The sequence below is a fragment of the Caretta caretta genome, chromosome 11, assembly GCF_965140235.1.
Source record: "Caretta caretta isolate rCarCar2 chromosome 11, rCarCar1.hap1, whole genome shotgun sequence".
NCBI classification, from domain to species: Eukaryota; Metazoa; Chordata; order Testudines; family Cheloniidae; genus Caretta; species Caretta caretta.
Window position 1 is genome coordinate 71,707,614 of NC_134216.1, and position 17,537 is coordinate 71,725,150.

At 45.9% G+C, this 17,537-nt stretch overlaps 1 protein-coding gene across 8 annotated transcripts in view; it reads right to left on the reverse strand.

Annotated features, from left to right (window-relative positions):
* The window catches only part of AGAP1 (ArfGAP with GTPase domain, ankyrin repeat and PH domain 1), a 707,317-nt gene that overhangs the window by 449,866 nt on the left and 239,914 nt on the right, over nt 1-17,537 (reverse strand). For 6 of the 8 annotated variants that reach the window (XM_048870105.2, XM_048870104.2, XM_048870107.2 and 3 more), the window contains exon 2: nt 13,854-13,912. In XM_048870105.2, coding sequence (XP_048726062.1) covers nt 13,854-13,912 — 59 coding nt within the window. Of the gene's footprint in view, nt 1-921; nt 1,088-13,853; nt 13,913-17,537 lie in introns of those variants that run through there. The other 2 variants (XM_075118161.1, XM_075118162.1) reach the window with 2 other exon arrangements.

Here is a 17,537-nt window from a genome sequence, read left to right on the forward strand (position 1 = left end):
AGTAAACTGCGCCAGCGCGCTTTTAAACGTCCAAATGCACATTCTACCACCATTCTGCACTTGCTCAGCCTGTAGTTGAACAGCTCCTGACTACTGTCCAGGCTGCCTGTGTACAGCTTCATGAGCCATGGCATTAAGGGGTAGGCTGGGTCCCCAAGGATAACTATAAGCATTTCAACATCCCCAAAGGTTATTTTCTGGTCTGGGAATAAAGTCCCTTCCTGCAGCTTTTGAAACAGACTAGAGTTCCTGAAGATGCAAGCGTCATGTACCTTTCCCGGCCATCCCACGTTGATGTTGGTGAAACGTCCCTTGTGATCCACCAGAGCTTGCAGCACTATTGAAAAGTACCCCTTGCGGTTTATGTACTAGCCGGCTTGGTGCTCCGGTGCCAAGATAGGGATATGGGTTCCATCTATGGCCCCACCACAGTTAGGGGAATCCCATTGCAGCAAAGCCATCCACTATGACCTGCACATTTCCCAGGGTCACTACCCTTGATCTCAGCAGATCTTTGATTGCGTGGGCTACTTGCATCACAGCAGCCCCCACAGTAGATTTGCCCACTCCAAATTGATTCCCAACTGACCAGTAGCTGTCTGGCGTTGCAAGCTTCCACAGGGCTATCGTCACTCGCTTCTCAACTGTGAGGGCTGCTCTCATCTTGGTATTCATGCGCTTCAGGGCAGGGGAAAGCAAGTCACAAAGTTCCATGAAAGTGCACTTACGCATGTGAAAGTTTCGCAGCCACTGGGAATCGTCCCAGACCTGCAACACTATGCGGTCCCACCAGTCTGTGCTTGTTTCCCGAGCCCAGAATCGGCATTCCACAGCATGAACCTGCCCCATTAGCACCATGATGCATGCATTGGCAGGGCCCATGCTTTCAGAGAAATCTGTGTCCATGTCCTGATCACTCACATGACCGTGCTGACGTCGCCTCCTCGCCCGGTATCGCTCTGCCAGGTTCTGGTGCTGCATATACTGCTGGATAATGCGTGTGGTGTTTAACGTGCTCCTAATTGCCAAAGTGAGCTGAGCGGCCTCCATGCTTGCCTTGGTATGGCGTCCGCACAGAAAAAAGGCGCGGAACGATTGTCTGCCGTTGCTCTGACGGAGGGAGGGATGACTGACGACACGGCTTACAGAGTTGGCTTCAGGGAGCTAAAATCAACAAAGGAGGTGGCTTTACATCAAGGAGTATTTCAGGCAGGACTTCACGGAGGGTTCCAGTAAGAAATGGTGCACCTAAGTTATTGTTCTTATTGGAACAAGGAGATTAGTCTGGTCTCTGATTGATACATGGCTAGATTTACCTGACTGCATCTACTCTGTGAGTGACTGCAGTGTGACCTAGAGGAATAAGTCCCCTAGACGGGGGGAGGGGAGGAAGCAAATGAGTACAAAACAAATCTGGTCTATTTCTTGTTTTGATACACTCCATCTATCTTTTACATCTTTGGCCGGCAGCAGACGGTGCAGAAGGACTGCATGCCATCCACATCTCAGGGCTGCTCGGCAGAAGATGGTACAATACGACTGCTAGCAATCCATATCGCCTGCCTGCTCACCATAAGATGGTTCAATAGGACTGACCGCAGGACTAAAGAGAATGACTTGATCAAGTCACTCCAAATTTAGTCTCTGCGCCCATGTCTGTCCAGGCGCTCCTGATCGACCTCACACAGGCGACCAGGAGCACCTTGGACATGACGATGACGGCTACCAGTCCTATTGCACCGTCTGCTGCCACAAGGCAATGGGTTGCTGCTACTGTGTAGCAATGCAGTACCGCGTCTGCCAGCACCCAGGAGACATACGGTGACAGTGAGCTGAGTGGGCTCCATGCTTGCCGTGGTATGGCATCTGCACAGGTAACTCAGGAGAAAAGGCGCGAAACGATTGTCTGCACTTGCTTTCACGGAGGGAGGGAGGGAACGGTAGCCTGACAATATGTACCCAGAACCACCCGCGACAATGTTTTAGCCCCATCGGGCATTGGAATCTCAACCCAGAATTCCAATGGGCAGCGGAGACTGCGGGAACTGTGGTACCCACAGTGCAACGCTCCGGAAGTCGACTCTAGCCTCGGTACTGTGGAAGCACTTCACCGAGTTAATGCACTTAGAGCATTTTCTGTGGGGAGACACACACTCGAATATATCAAACCGATTTCTAAAAAAACAACTTCTATAAATTCGACCTAATTTCGTAGTGTAGACATACCCTTAAACTTCAAAACTGGGGCTTGGGGGGTAATTAGATGCATCAGGTGAGAAGTGTGGCAACTAATACCATAAACTCTCATTTCAATCCACGGTAATTCCATGCCATTTAGAACTTGTGAACTGAATGAAGTTGCTTTATCTGTCATGTGCTACATATTACCACCACAGCTTTGTCTACTCCAATAAAGTTGTTCCTTACCATGTAGGGTTGCCAATTTTGGTTGAATGTATCCCTGGAGATGTCATTACATGACAATCTTTAATTCCTGGGGACTCCAGGCAAATCCTGAAGGGTTGGCAACCCTAGGTCACATGGGTATGACTTTGCAGTGGGGTGCTCAGATGCTGGCTAGACTAAACTGGTTAGTCAAACCCAGCTGACAACCAACCAGTTTAAATGTGCACTGCAAAAAAAAAATCTAAGGGAACAGACTCTGAGACTCAGAGGGCAAAGACACCCTTTGTTATGCACATTGCCTTAAAGCCACTAGCTACACAGTAACTGTGTTATGAACGGGGAACTTTTTCCAAATTTCTGCACCTTTAACAGCCAAAAACTGTTCAATTTGCAAAAAAATGGAATTCTACACAAACGGAATATTTACTGGTTTGTAGTGCCACAGGGTCATCTAAGAGGAGGACAGGAGGCACAGAAATGAATGGCTTGATAGCCATAAATTTAAAAAAAAAAATCAATAGCCACCCAGGGAGAACTTTGTTTTATTGTGTACTGTCAGGAAAGGTACCTTCAATATATATGGATATATTCTCAACCTCCTAGCTCAGGACCTGACCACCAAAAGTGTCTTGACTGAAAAGCAGGAGAGAAACCAAAGCCATAGGAGCTTGAAACAGGGAAAACAAAATTTATGCAGAACGAGAGTTATACTCCACACCAGCATAAGGAGGTGAGGTCCAGCAAAGAGATTCTAGACCACTCAAGAACCTGGCGATCACATGACAGAAGCTCATGGAAAACTCTCTAATTGGCTCCCTTCAAGATGAATGTCCATCTCTGAGACACAACAGAAGCAGCCCCTTCCAAGCCTTCCAGGAAAACACTTCCAGCAATCCACAGAAGGAACCCCTTAGTGCTTGCCCAAGGTGGACTTGAGGGAAGAGGAAGGGGCTTCTCTTTATAGCCACCCTGGATTTCTGTAAGTGGAGACTACCTGGTCTGACAAGTGCTGTTTAGCCAAGAGCTCTCTCTTTTGAGCCAGACCTTTTATGGAAATTGTTTTTTTTATTGTTCTCTCTTTTTTTTTTTCGGGGAGGGGGGGATTTTGGCAATACACTGGGCCTTGAATAAGAGACCTTGGGTAAGAAAGGAAGGAGAAGAGGATCTCTGGACAAGAGGGTCATCTGTTTGAACAGCACGACTAGCAGGACCATTCTGAAGTGAATGAGAACCTCCTTGTGCCCAAAATTTCCCCAGGATCCCAAGAATCAGAGGGAAGGAAGATATCTGCCTGGTGAAATTGGGGTGGTTGGGGGAGGGCACTGAGCTTTAGTGTCACGTCTGCTCCCATACTACCCTGCAAGGAAGAGGGTGAAAGTCCCATGAGGCAAACAGAACAGAACAGGCCTGCCATACAATGGCTCAGGTCCACTAATAGTCATTGCGGCCCCCCAATGAACTGTTATGATCTCACTTCTACCACCACAGTGGCAGGATCTGCTCTCTCACAGCAAGTACGCTCTAGCTGAGAACATAAGCAAGCGCATGTTGATTCTACCATAGGCTATATGCTGGCTGTCAAAAACCTAGAAGTCTGTTAGAGGTGGAACTGCCTGCAACAATCAAAAAAGCATGAACTCAGATTCCAGAATGACACAACAGAGGTACAAAGAAAGGAAGTCTATTTTTATTGTGGCTAGTTATTTTTGGTTTGTTTGTTTTTATCTACCCAAAGACTCCAGGTATTTGAAAAGACATTTTGTTATTTCTCAAGCTATGTTTACACTACCGACAGATCGACGCTCCAGCAATCGAGGCACCGGGTGTCGATTCAGCGGGTCTAGTGAAGACCTGTTCAATCAACAGCAGAGCGTTCTCCTGTCAGCACTGGTACTCCACCCGGAACGAGAAGAGTAAGTTAAGTCGATGAGAGAGCGTCTCCCATCGACCCAGCGCGGTGTAGACACCGCAGTAAGTCTACCTAAAATACGTCAACTCCAGATACGTTATTCACATAGCTGGAGTTGCGTAACTTAAGTCGACTTACCACGTTAGTGTAGACATAGCCTTAGTCTACACATCAGTTTTCCATTGGATGTATCCGTGGCCTTTTCAGGATTTCCATTATTATTTTACACCACTTGAAAATCTCTGCTGAGTGCCTCACAGTATGCATAAAAGATAAGGTTCATGCCCTGAAAAGCTCCGGCATTTGTGGCTCCAGAGAGGTACAGGGCCCAACCCCAGCTGGCAGCCAGAAGAGGGCCCACTTCTTTGCCCCCCTCCCAGGCCAATCACTGCCCAGGAGGCTGTGGCCACAAGAAGAGCCCCTGGTGGCTGCATTTGAGAAACTCTGCCTTAGAAGTCATTTTTGTATACTAGCCAGATGGTTGATACTTTTGTAATTAAAACCTCAGACTAGGAATCAAAAGATTTGCATTCTATTTCAACAACACTGCTAATGTGACCTCTGAGAAGTCACTTTACTTCCCTGTGCTTCATTTTCTTCATTAGTACATAACACAACTATAGTAGATTGTGTAACACTAACTTCATTGATTGGCACTGCAGAGAAAACACCACTGAAATGGGAAAATACCACATGACGTAATATTCCGCTCCGCTGTACATTAACCCACCCTCCTGATGTTTAACTCGCAACTCCCAGTATTTTTGAGTAGTGTGTAAAGAGAAATAATGAGATCAGGAGAGGACAACCTAGAACTCTATATACACAGAGCCCAATGAAGCTAAATGAGCAAACCCCCAGTAACTGATGGGAGTTGTAGGCACTGAGCACCTTGCATGAAGTACTCAGCAACTAAAGTATCAAACCCCAAAGCATATGATATTTACTACAGTAAACATCTTCTCCTTTCTGCATCCTAACTGCTCCATTTAACTGAGGCTGTTAATATGCTAGCTTGTGACAGGAGCAAATGTTATATGCTTTTCATATTTCCATAAATCCCTCAACTAAAGAGCCACAAGCAGAAGCGCACAACCCAAAATTAATCTAAGTGTCAGTGAACATAACGATAGCGCTGTGGCACAAGAGAGGCAGGTTTAGCAGTTAACATGGCCCTTCACTTCCTCAGGCATATTACGTAGTTGATCATTAGTCTGGGAACATGACCTGTTATAGGGAATGACTCACTACACAAGTTCCTTCATGAGGGGAGATTTATGGGTAAAAATGAATGTACATGAGGTGGAACTAGTTGGCTATCCTGCCATCCAGCTGGTACTGCTCGTTTGAATGATGTTTCAGTAGTATAATCACATTTCTGTTTTTATTAAATGGTAAAACTGAGTTTTGCTTTTAGCAGAGGTTGCACAAAAACAAAACCAGCAGAAGGTCATCATAAGACTTGTGCTGCCTGACAACCTGAATTTCATTCTCTGCAGCAGCTACACGTCAAAAGTTTGTCTCCTCTACTTGCAAGTCCCTGTCCCCAGTATTATGGGAACAGAAGGATAGGAATCATGGTGAAATGGGCTCTCATACTCAGCCAAGATGTGAGCACTTGGCAACGCAAGCCTTCCAAAAAGCGTGGTATGTAAAGCGGACAGACAGCAAGGAGACAAGGAAGGTAAAGAGAAGATGTATCATATGTGTCATTAACCATGGTTTAAGCAAATGATTTGTCTGTCAAACCAGTACAATTGTACAACAGAACACTGCTAGTACTAACAGAGTACACAACTAACTTCCCTTTATTTCAAAATTCAATAGGCTATTTAAGTGTTAGTGAAAGTCAATCTGTTGTGGTCACACTAGCACTTCATTCAATATCATTGTGTTCTAGGTATCACCATGTGTTTCACCCTCCCTGTAGCATGTATACTTCTGAAATAAAAACAAACTTTACTGACATGTCATTAACACATTGTCAGCTGTGATGCTGCTCTGATGGATTGGTGGATTTGGCACATGCAAATCTACCATTGCGGTCTCTTGCTTGCTGGGATAATCTCCACTTTAACCAAGGCTGGGGGCAGGGGAGACTCCCACTCAGTACAAGAAAGTTTACTTAGTGAGTGAGGTGTTCTCAAGTTAAACTAATATAATTTTGTACATTTCATTTTGTGCTCTCCTAATGGGAAAAGCTGAGCAAAAAAGAGTTAATCTTATCATAATCTTCTTAGTTTTCATCACTGCTCCTGCTGGAAACCTGCGGTATGCATTATCAGCTGGGGCTGGTCTTTTCTTTTCTCACCTCATCTCAGCAACATCATCTATGGCCATATCTATACTACAGAATTACATCAACTTGTTACATGGGAATTCAGCCAGCACAATTATTACATAGTTTGTGTGTGTCGACACTGTGCTCTTTGTGTCGGTGGTGTGCGTCCTTACTAGGAGCACTTGTATAGATGCAGAGAACAGTGTACCATGGGTAGCTATCCCACTGTGCTACTTGCCACCATATAGGGTGTTTTGGGAAGGTTTTGCAATGCCTCATGGGGCAGAAACAAGTCTCACAGGGATCCCACGGAGCATGGGTTTAACTTCCCATGATGCAGTGTTTTCTATCCCAAACGGTTTCATGCCTCCTTTCAAAATCACCCACACAAACCTGTGTGTCCCACCTCCCTGTCTGCCATCTGTGACAGAAGCATGGATTCTGCATAGCTCTGCACTACTGTGATAAGCGTGAGCACAGGACAATATGTGCAGAGCCGCAAGAGGAGCTGCGGGGAATATGATTATTCCTTGAAAGCTAGACTGCTGTGGGACATGGAAAGAAACAATTCAAAGGTTGTTGGCGGCATTCATGGAGCAGCTTCAGACAGTGGAGCGCCAGTTCTGGGCCCAAGAAATAAGGATGGTCATGCAGGTTTGGGATGACAAGCACTGACTGCAGAACTTTTGGATGCTCAAGGCCACATTTCTGGATCTGTGTGCAGAGCTCCCTCCAGCATAGCAACACCAAAATGAGATCTGCACTGACAGTGGAAAAGCAAGTGGCGATTGCATTGTGGAAACTTGCGATGCTACCAATCAGTCCGTAATCAATCTGGAGTTAGGAAATCCAAAACAAAGGCCCTGCACACTTGCCAGACCCTAATTGCCTCCTGCTAGGAAGAACTGTGAATCTAGCCAATGTGCAGGACATAGTGGGTGGTTTTGCAGCAATGGGCTTTCCAAACTGCGGTGGGATGATAGATGGCACGCATATCCTCATTTTGGCACCAGACCACCTTGCCTTCAAGTACACCAACAGAAAGTGCTACTTTCCCATGGTAATACAAGAGCTGGTGGATCACTGGGGATGCTTCACCAACCTCAGTGTGGACTGGCCAAGGTGCACAACTCATGCAGGATTCTTCAGAGAGCTGAAAGCAGGGACTTGCTTTCACAACCAGCAGCTTACCACTAGTGATCCTGGGAGACTCAGCCTACCCCTTGCTCCCATGGCTCATGAAGCCATACACCAGCACCCTGACAGCACCAAGGAGTGCTTCAACTACAGGCTGAGCAGGTGCAGAATGACAGCTGAATGTGCCTTTGAGCATTTGAAGGGTTGCTGGCGTGGTCTACTCATGAGATTGGACCTCAGGGAAAAAAATATTCCAATGGTTATCGCTGCCTGCTGTGCCCTGCATAGTATCGGTGAAGCAAAGGGAAGTGGAGATGGAGCAGCTGTCTGCTGATTTTGAGCACCCAGATACCAGGGCTATAAGAAGAGCTCAACATGGAGCTATACAGCTTAGGGAGGCTTTGAAAGACCATTTTAATAGTGAGCCAAAGTAGAGTGTGTTGCTGTAGTTTGCTCTACCTGTCCTTGCCCTTTTGCAGCCCTGTATGAACCATTTGGTGAGTGTTGTGTGTGAAATAATATAACATTGCCAATGCACCTACTAATATAGTCTGTGAATGATGTCAGCACCACCTAGCATATGTTATGAACTAATAAACATGAATTATGTTTCCAAAAACACATTTATTCCACAATGGTGCAAACAGAAAAAAACATTTTAAACTTTATTAAACTTCAAAAATTAAGGAAAAAACTTATGAGGGGGAAAGAACAGTCATTTCCATTTCAAATTCACATAAACCAACTATGTCTTTCTCAGGTCAGCATATGTGCAGCTGTGAATGTCTTTAATGTTCCCAGGGTGGAATGGTAAGGACAGTGCAGAAACCTGATGCCACACAGAATATTGAGGGACAGGGGGCACAGATATACAGTTCTTTATGGGCTGCAGAAAGAGGCAAGCACAGGATTGTTGAACCTGCAGATCCACCAGAGTCTGCAGCATGTCTGTTTGCTGCCTGAGAAGTGCAAGCATCTCCAGCTGCACATCCCTCTTCTTTTCCTGCACCTTTCTCCTCTCCATGCTGTCTGCAATGGTGATCCTCCAAGTGTTTTTATCAGAGGCAGCAGCAGCTTGCAGGATCTCTTGGAACATGTCATCCCAAGTCCTTTTCCTTCTTCTCTTTATCTGGCTCTTCCGTTCCACTGGTGTGGATGGAGAAACCCTCATGGCCACATTTGCAGCTGCTGAAGATACAATACACAGAAGTACCATTGTCAGTGCATTTATGAGATAAGCCAAAACTTAGGAGGCTGAACTCACTCCCTTTGATCCACACAAGTTGTAAGCACTACATTGTCACTTCTCATTGGGATTTATACAGCATGAGCCATGGTGAGCACAGCCCTGGGGTGGGGGGCAAATTGGGGAAATGAGAGGGGATAGCTCACAGTCATGAGTATGTCTGTATAGGGCAACTGAACTGAATATTGGTACCACTTTCCACAGGCGGTGGTGATTTTAGCTGACCTCTCACCCCTGAGGGTAATGGAGGCTGACTGCTGGCTGGGACCCTATGCTGCAATGGTTCTCGCTCAAGTAATCGCTGAGGAGCATGAGAAAGTGTCCTACCACGGAAGAAGGAATAAGGCAGCCCTCCCCAGAAACCTACAGCAGAGGATTGCAGACAACTCCAGGAAAGTTTCATCGCGATATCTATGAAGATTCATGGGACATCCTGGTGCACATAAATAGTGTGTTCCATGGGGCCCCCTCTGCCTAACAGTTGAGGGGGATGAGAAGCAGACAATAACTCTTCCTCTATTAGTTGTTTCACTACCTCTTCTAGAATAAGAGTAAATCAACAGATGTGTGCTGCTATTTTGTGGGTTCCATCCCTGTAATTTCAAAGCAAACAGCATACTTACCAGAGGTGCCTTCCCCTGCATCAGGATCGCCTGTGCTGGACTGCGCTGGAGTCAAAAACATGTCCTGGCTCGCTGAGCAGCTGCCCCCCCCAATCACCTGTCCCCCCCATGCTACTCTTCCTCCAATTCCTCATCCAACACCTCCTCTTCACTGTTCACAGGAGAGGCCTCTGACTCTGGCTCCTCCGAAGTATCCATAGGGCTCTTGGGGGTGGTGGCGGAGTCTCATCTAAGGATAGTATGCAGCTTTTTGGTGCATAGTCACAAACTTGCTGCTTTTACAGAGCAATTGTTAGCTTCCCTTGTCTTCTGGTACACCTGTTGCAGCTCCTTGGCTTTCACACAGCTCTGCTTTTCATCCCTCTTGTAGCCCTTCTCCTCCATGCCCAGAGTGATCTGCTCCTAGATGTCAATGTTTCTATGGCTGGATCTGAGATGTACCTGCAAAGCCTCTTCTCCCCACAGACCCAGGAAATCCAGCATCTCCTGTTTTCTCCAGGCAGGGGAGCATCTGCAGCATGTAGCCAGTGTGGTCAGCTAGGCAGTTGCTAGGTGTGCTCTCCAAGCCAGGGAACCAGGAAATGGAATTTCAAAAATTCACAGGGCTTTAAAGACGAGAGACAGTTGTCTGGCCAGCTGGCTGCTGGGCTTTGTGGGATACCTCCTGGAAGCCATTAACCGCTGATGTAAGTAACACAATGTCTACGCTGACACTGTATCAACCTAACTACATCGACCGTGACTCTACACCAATGGGTGAGGTGATTTTATTATGTTGGCATAACAGGGCAGTTACGTCGGTGGGAGCGAAATGTAAGCGTATACGCACACATAGCTACATTGATGTAAGCTGCCCTGCATCAAATTAACTCTGTAATGTAGACCAGGAATAAATCCTTGCACAAACTTACAGAATCATATCAGCTTTGTCATGCAGATTCTATTTTAAAAGGCAGCAGGAGAGAGAGAGACTCTGATCTGGTTGCACAAGAAAAATGTGAGGTGGCAAGGGAACTTCTTCATATCCCCAAACCAGTGAAGGCAAAAGAGAAATTCAGACAATCCACCTCATATGCACACACAGTCCCCAAGCGAGCAAAAAATGGGATGGGGAGAAGATAGAGAAAAGAGAAGGAGACATGCAGTGGAACCCTGCACAAACAGCATGAGATCCTGTTTTCGGCTTTGTTTTCACTGAGGGACAACACACACACATCAGCTATCCCGCTGCAAAACCCTAGTCCAGACCAGGCACTGGAGTTTTTATTGTGAAGTAAATAGATGAGGTCAGCCACAAATGAGGGTAGGGCATTGACCATGACTTTTTACCTGGCAGGTAAAACTACAATTTGCCTGGTCTCCACTAGTTATACTTCTGTAAAATCCTAATGTGTATTAGTCATCCCACAGTAACAGGGATATGAAGCAAACGCCTTTTTCAGGGCAATGAAGCCAAAGCCTCTGTGACTAAACAAACAGAGGCCCCTTACTCACCTCCAGCCCTCCAGCAATGCCTGAAAGCAGCAAGCATATGCAGCATGCCCAGCTTTTTTAACTGGTTAGTCCCCAAGGTGTTGAACTGTTGGGGAATAGCCAATGCCTACCGTTAAGTACATGTTTGCTACTCTAGGTTCAATTGACATACTACGTATGGTGTAACAGCATAATGCAGACACAAGAAGTCTATGACCAATTCAACAAGGTAAAAAGTAAGAGAGGTTTGTCATAAGAACCCCACAGGCAAAGGAAACTCAGAGGAGGCTACTCTTGTGTTTCTAGTCCCACTGTACTTAAATATCCTAGAACAGACAGACACACAGCTGAGAGTTCACAGGAGAGTTACTGGGGATTCAATTCTTCTGGGCCACAACAAGATCTTCTGCACTGTAACTTACTTTATGCCATGCTCTGGGCAGGAGGGCTGTGAGCTACTGGGGCAGCACAGCTGCAGCGCCCGGCATGACCCGGGGCTCTGTGCTGCATGGCACGGCTGCCTGTCCTGGTGCAGCCGCGCCGCCAGCCACTGGTGCTCCAGGCAGCGCGGTAAGGGGGCCGGGTGGGGGGGTGTTGGATAGAGGGCAGAGGAGTTCGGGGAGTGGTCAGGGGCTGGGGGTGTGGATAGGGGTCGGGGCGGTCGGAGGGCAGGGAACAGGGGGGTTGAATGGGGGCAGGGGTCCCAGGGGGGCAGTCAGGAAGGAGCGCAGGGGTTGGATGGGGCAGCAGGGGGCAGTTAGGAAGAAGAGGGGGGTTAGATGGGGTGGCAGGGGGCAGTTAGGGGCAGGAGTTCCAGGGGTGGGCAGGGAGAAAGGGTGGTTGGATGGGGCAGGGGTTCCAGGGGGGCAGCCAGGAAGGGGGGGGGTGGCAGGGGGCAGTTAGGGGCAGAGGGTTTGTGGGTGGTCAGGGGACAGAGAGCAGGGGGGTTGGATGGGACAGAGGTCCCTGGGGGTCCATCAGGGAACGGGGGGTTTGGATGGGGCAGGAGTCCCGGGGGGGACCGCCAGGGGGCAAGAATCAGGAGGGTTCAGATAGGGGGCGGGGGCCGGACCATGCCTGGCTGTTTGGGGAGGCATGGCCTCCCCTAACCAACCCTCCATACAATTTCAGAAACCCGATTCAGCCCTCGGGCCAAAAAGTTTACCCGCCCTGCTTTATGCTCTCGACTTGAAAAATTACCACACAACAGCCAGAGAACTCAACCCACTAACCAGAAATCACGATAGAAGTCAAATGTGCGCACACAAAAAAGTTCCCACCACCAAGCTGCAGACATTCAGAGGCAATAAGTCTAGTTCTGTGTCTCAGTGCTGGGATTCTTAGGAGTTTGTCCCCAGCAGGTTCCACACAGTTTTTGCTTCGTATCAGTATCTCTTGGGTGCCTGATAACTCTGAAATCTTCCTGCCACCATCTGAATGCTGGAAGGAAGTTCTTTCTCCATCCTTAACCCAAAAACTGCCTCATTACAGTGAAGGGGAACTTCTCAGCTATTCTATCAACCCCATTATCATTTGGGACACTCCAATTCCTGCCTCTAGCGTTGTTCTTAGCTTTCAAAATAGCAGCTCTGTGAAATTCCCTCATCCAGGCCATGCATTTTTATCTCCAGATATTCCTTTTGTCGATGGCATCTCCCACCTATACTCTCTTCAAGCTCAGCTAAAGTAATGCCAAAAATAAACAATTTATAAAAGGCTGCTTTAATTCGCATTCTTCTGGAACTAACATTAAGACCATTTGGTATCTTGCCTCCCACTAATCTCCAGTCTTTTAGGAAATCAAATAGAGTCCTGACAAAAAACAACAGAAAAAAACCAACATTTCAGCTAGACAATTCATTTTGAAATTTTTTTTTTAAAACTGAATGCTTTTTCATTGTTCTTAAGATCCAAGGGTTTGGGTCTGTGGTCACCTACACAAATTGGTGAGGATTTTTATCAAACCTTCCCCAGGGGGTGCAAGGTTTTGGTGAGGATTTGGGGGGGGAAAGATGTTTCCAAACGGCTCTTTCCTAATAAAATAAAACCGGTTAGACGTTTGGTGGTGGCAGCAAAAGTCCAAGTGCAAAAGGTAAAATAGTTTGTACCTTGGGGAAGTTTTAACCTAAGCTGGTAAAAATAAGCTTAGCAGGTTTTCATGCAGGTCCCCACAGCTGTACCCTAGAGTTCAGAGTGGGGAAGGAACCTTGAAAAGATTGGTCCTATGCAGAGACCCTGGAGGAATCTGATAGACACATTCCCCTTAAAAAGTGATCAATTTCAAGCAGTGCTAAAAAGTTGTTCAGGTACTACATGTACCTGCTAGTCCACCTGCCCATTTTTGCATTTTAAAATATTTTTATTTTCAAACATTTTTCTCTCCCCCCCCACACCCCTTTATTGCAAGGGGTCTCTACCCACCAAAAAACAAAACAAGTTACACTGGGAAAATGACTACTACACACAAAACACTGTTAATTGTACTAAGTAACCAAGCTGGGGGGGGAAAAAAAAGGGAAAAGCATTGTCTCCAATCTCAGCAATATTCTTAGGTGTTAACAGTAACAGTGGTAGGTTAAAAGTTTAGACAGAGGAGTCTTTACGTTATGTCCCATTAAGATTTATATTCAAGGTTTAAAATCCTCTAAATGTTTTTATAAAGGAAAAATCTGGCAGACTTTAAAATATAACCTTACGAATGTTCCATTTCTGTGTAAATGCAGAAAGAATGGAATTCAGAAGTAAAGAAAACACATGTAAATATAAAATATTACTTACCACTTTCAGTTCTGGTACAGATCGACTTAGTGTCCACTCCTGGCTATTTACAAAAGCATCTGTTAATAAAAACAAAAAACCACACATATATTTAGAAAGATATACTATTAGTTTAGTAAAGCTGTATATTTTTTATTCCTGGTGCAGCAGCCAAAAAAGCACCTTAAAATAAAGGAAAAACCAGAAGCCCCATTCAAACCTCAGTAAAAGATACAGGTTTTCTTCACAGCCAACTTGAAAATGTCAAACACTACACCCTAAATTCAGTATACACTAAGGGTATGTCTATACTACCCACGAATCGGCAGGCAGCAATCGATCCAGAGGGTGCAGACTTATCGCATCTAGTCTAGATGTGATAAATCGATCCCTGAGCACTCTCCCTTCGACCAGAGCGAAAGGCGCAGGCAGAGTCGACGGGGGAGCAGCAGCAGTCGGCTCACTGCAGTGAGTATATCTAAGTACATCGACTTCAGCTATGTTATTCATGTAGCTGAAGTTGCGTAAACTCTTGCCTATAAGTGGCAGAAATAAACCTCTAGTTCTGTTATGGAGAAACAAATGTGCCAATTCCTTCTACATTTAAGCAAGTGTTCAGTATCATCTCTCTTCTCTCGGTAAAGTTTATTTAGCATACTGAAGAAGAAATCAGTCTCAGGCACTGAAGTAGTAGTGCCCTAAATTACTGCACGATAAAAAATTACTTACTTCGTAATTACTTACTTCGCAATTTATGAAAATGCTTTACAAATGCCATCTGTGTTCTCCGCAAGCTAAGCATGAACTACATGCAAACTTCTCCAGCAACTTTTATGAATGATGGGAGAAATCTCAGAGCATTCACTCTATCTTAATGTTTCATTACTCTATGCACATTTCCCCCTCACCAGCCCTCAAACAAAAACGTAATTATTTAATACACAGTTGGGTATCACCTATTGATTTGGAAGCATTTTCTCTCTTCTTTTTATACTCAGCCCTCATAAAACAGTTACCTACCTTTCGTAACTGTGGTTCATCAAAATCTGTTGCTCATGTCCATTCCAATTAGGCGTGTGCATGCTGCATGCACAGTAGCCAGAAGGTTTTTCCCCTAGCGGTACCCGTCTCTTCAGGCACCACCTGGAATGGCACCTTTGTGGTGCCATGTATAAGGTCCTGCTGACCTACCACCTCTCCAGTTCCTTCTTACCGGCATTGCTCCGACAGAGGGGTCTTGGAATGGACATGAGCAACACATCCTGGCGTTGTAAAATACGTAAATTTAACAAAATCAAATGCTAAGCTATTTATGTCATCCTATATTAATGTAAGGTTTCTAAAAATTATTACACTGATTTAACCTACTCTGCAATTATTATAGCCATAGGTTTCATCTACTGTATTAATAATCTCAAAAGCAAAACTGTAAAAAGCCACTATGATTTAGCTTGAAGAGTCCTGAATAGCCAATGTAAAGTCTTGAGAATCTGCCTCCTTTACAAACCCAAGCCAGAGGGTCCGGTTTGCAGCCACCTAAGGATGGCTAGATGCAAGTCCTTTAATAAACCACAAGGATGTCTATTGCTAATTCAATGTGAGTATCCTCAAAAAGAAAAGGAGTACTTGTAGCACCTTAGAGACTAACCAATTTATTTGAGCATGAGCTTTCGTGAGCTGTAGCTCACGAAAGCTCATGCTCAAATAAATTGGTTAGTCTCTAAGGTGCTACAAGTACTCCTTTTCTTTTTGCGAATACAGACTAACACGGCTGTTACTCTGAAAAGTATCCTCAAAGTTCAACTGATGTGTTATACAAGACAATGCAGTATTAAGTATTAGACTACTAAGCAGGCTCAAGAGTATTTTCTACTACTGTGATGTTTTCAAAGTGGCATATTCAACCACCACAAAATAAAAGACAAGAAAGATTAATTCCCTTCTTCCCCCTGCAGTCATGTGGAGTATTAATCCCTTGTGCCAGCATATATTCTTATTAATGTGGGGGTGAGGGGCGGGAAGACACAAAATAAACCAGTATTTCCCTAAATGGGGGATACGCCTTTTGACATGGCAGGAAGAATAAGCCACACCAGAGTGGCACAAAGATGCTTCAGCTGTTCTCTGGACCCTCAGCTTTAATGAAAAAAAATAGGTCTAGCTGTTATGGTTACGAAGAAACCCTCCAAAATATGAAACAATTCTAACCAATGCAGAGACACTTGCCTGAAATTGCAGAGAGCCTGAAAAAAAAAAAAGTAATCTACCTTTTTGTAACTGTTTGAGATGTGCTGCTCATGTCCATTTCAAACAGGTGTGTGCGCACCGTGTGCAGAGTCACTGGAAGGTTTTTTCCCCTATTGGTACCGGTCAGGTCAGCTGTGGAGCCCCCTGGAGTTGCACCTTCATAGTACCATACATAAGGCCCCGCCGACGCCTCCACGTCCCTCCCCTCACACACCACCCCGCCTCTTCAGTTCTTCTTGCCCGCTTACTCCAATAGAGGGGGAGGCAGGTAGGTCTTGGAATGGACATGAGCAATACATCTGAAAGAACAGTTACGAAAGGTAGGTAACCGTTTTTCCTTCGAGTGCTTGCTCATGTTGATTCCAAGTAGGTGACACCCAAACATTCGCTAGGAGGATGGAGGTCGCAGACTGCATCACCGCTCTTCGAAATGCGGCACCGTCTCTGGCCTGCTGTGTAATGGTGCTGTGCAACGTAAAGGTGTGGACTGATGACCATGTTGCTGCCCTGCGGATATCTTGAATGGGGACCTGAGCTTGGAATGTCACCAAGGATGCTCGTGCTCTTGTGGAGTGCGCTGTCAGAGCAGAGGCAGGTATCTTTGCCAAGTAATAGCATGCCCAGATGCAGGCTGTGATTCATGAGGATATCCTTTGGGACGACACTGGAAGCCCCTTCATCCTTTCCACAATTGCAACAGAGTGTTGTGTTGATCTACTAAACAGCTTAGTTCTTTCGACAGAAAAGGCCAATGCATGCCTGACATCCAGGGAGTAGAGCATTCGCTCCCAGTTGTTGACAGGTGGCTTAAGGAAGAAAACTGGAAGGAAAATGTCAGTTTGCATGAAATTGCGAAACCACCTTTGGAAGAAAGGCCGTGTGGGGTCGTAGCTGAACGTAGTCTTTACAGAAGGCAGTATATGGAGGTTCAGCAGTCAGGACCTTAAGCTCAGACACCCTCCTGGCTGAAGTTATAGCCACCAGGAACACTACTTTCCAGGAAAGGTAAAGAAGTGAGCATGTAGCTAAGCGCTCGGAGGCGAGCCCCCACATCAGACTTGGAAGTACCAAGTTAAGATCCCATGCAGGGATCAGTTATCTTACTTGAGGTACGGTCTATCTAGTCCTCTGAGGAAGTGGCCAACCATTGGGTTAGCAAAAACCAATAGACTGGCAAATCTGGGATGGAAGGCCAAGATTGCAGCCAGGTGGACCTTTATTGACGACACCGACAGGCCTTGCTGTTCAGGTGTAATAAACAGCCCAGGATAAAGGGAACCAAAGACTGTAAAAGCAACGAGGAGTCCTTCCAGCACCTTAGAGACCAACACATTTAATTGGGCATAAGCTTTCGTGGGCTAGAACCCACTTCATCAGATGGGTTCTAGCCCATGAAAGCTTATGCCCAAATAAACTGTTAGTCTCTAAAGTGCCACAAGGACTCCTAGTTGTTTTTGC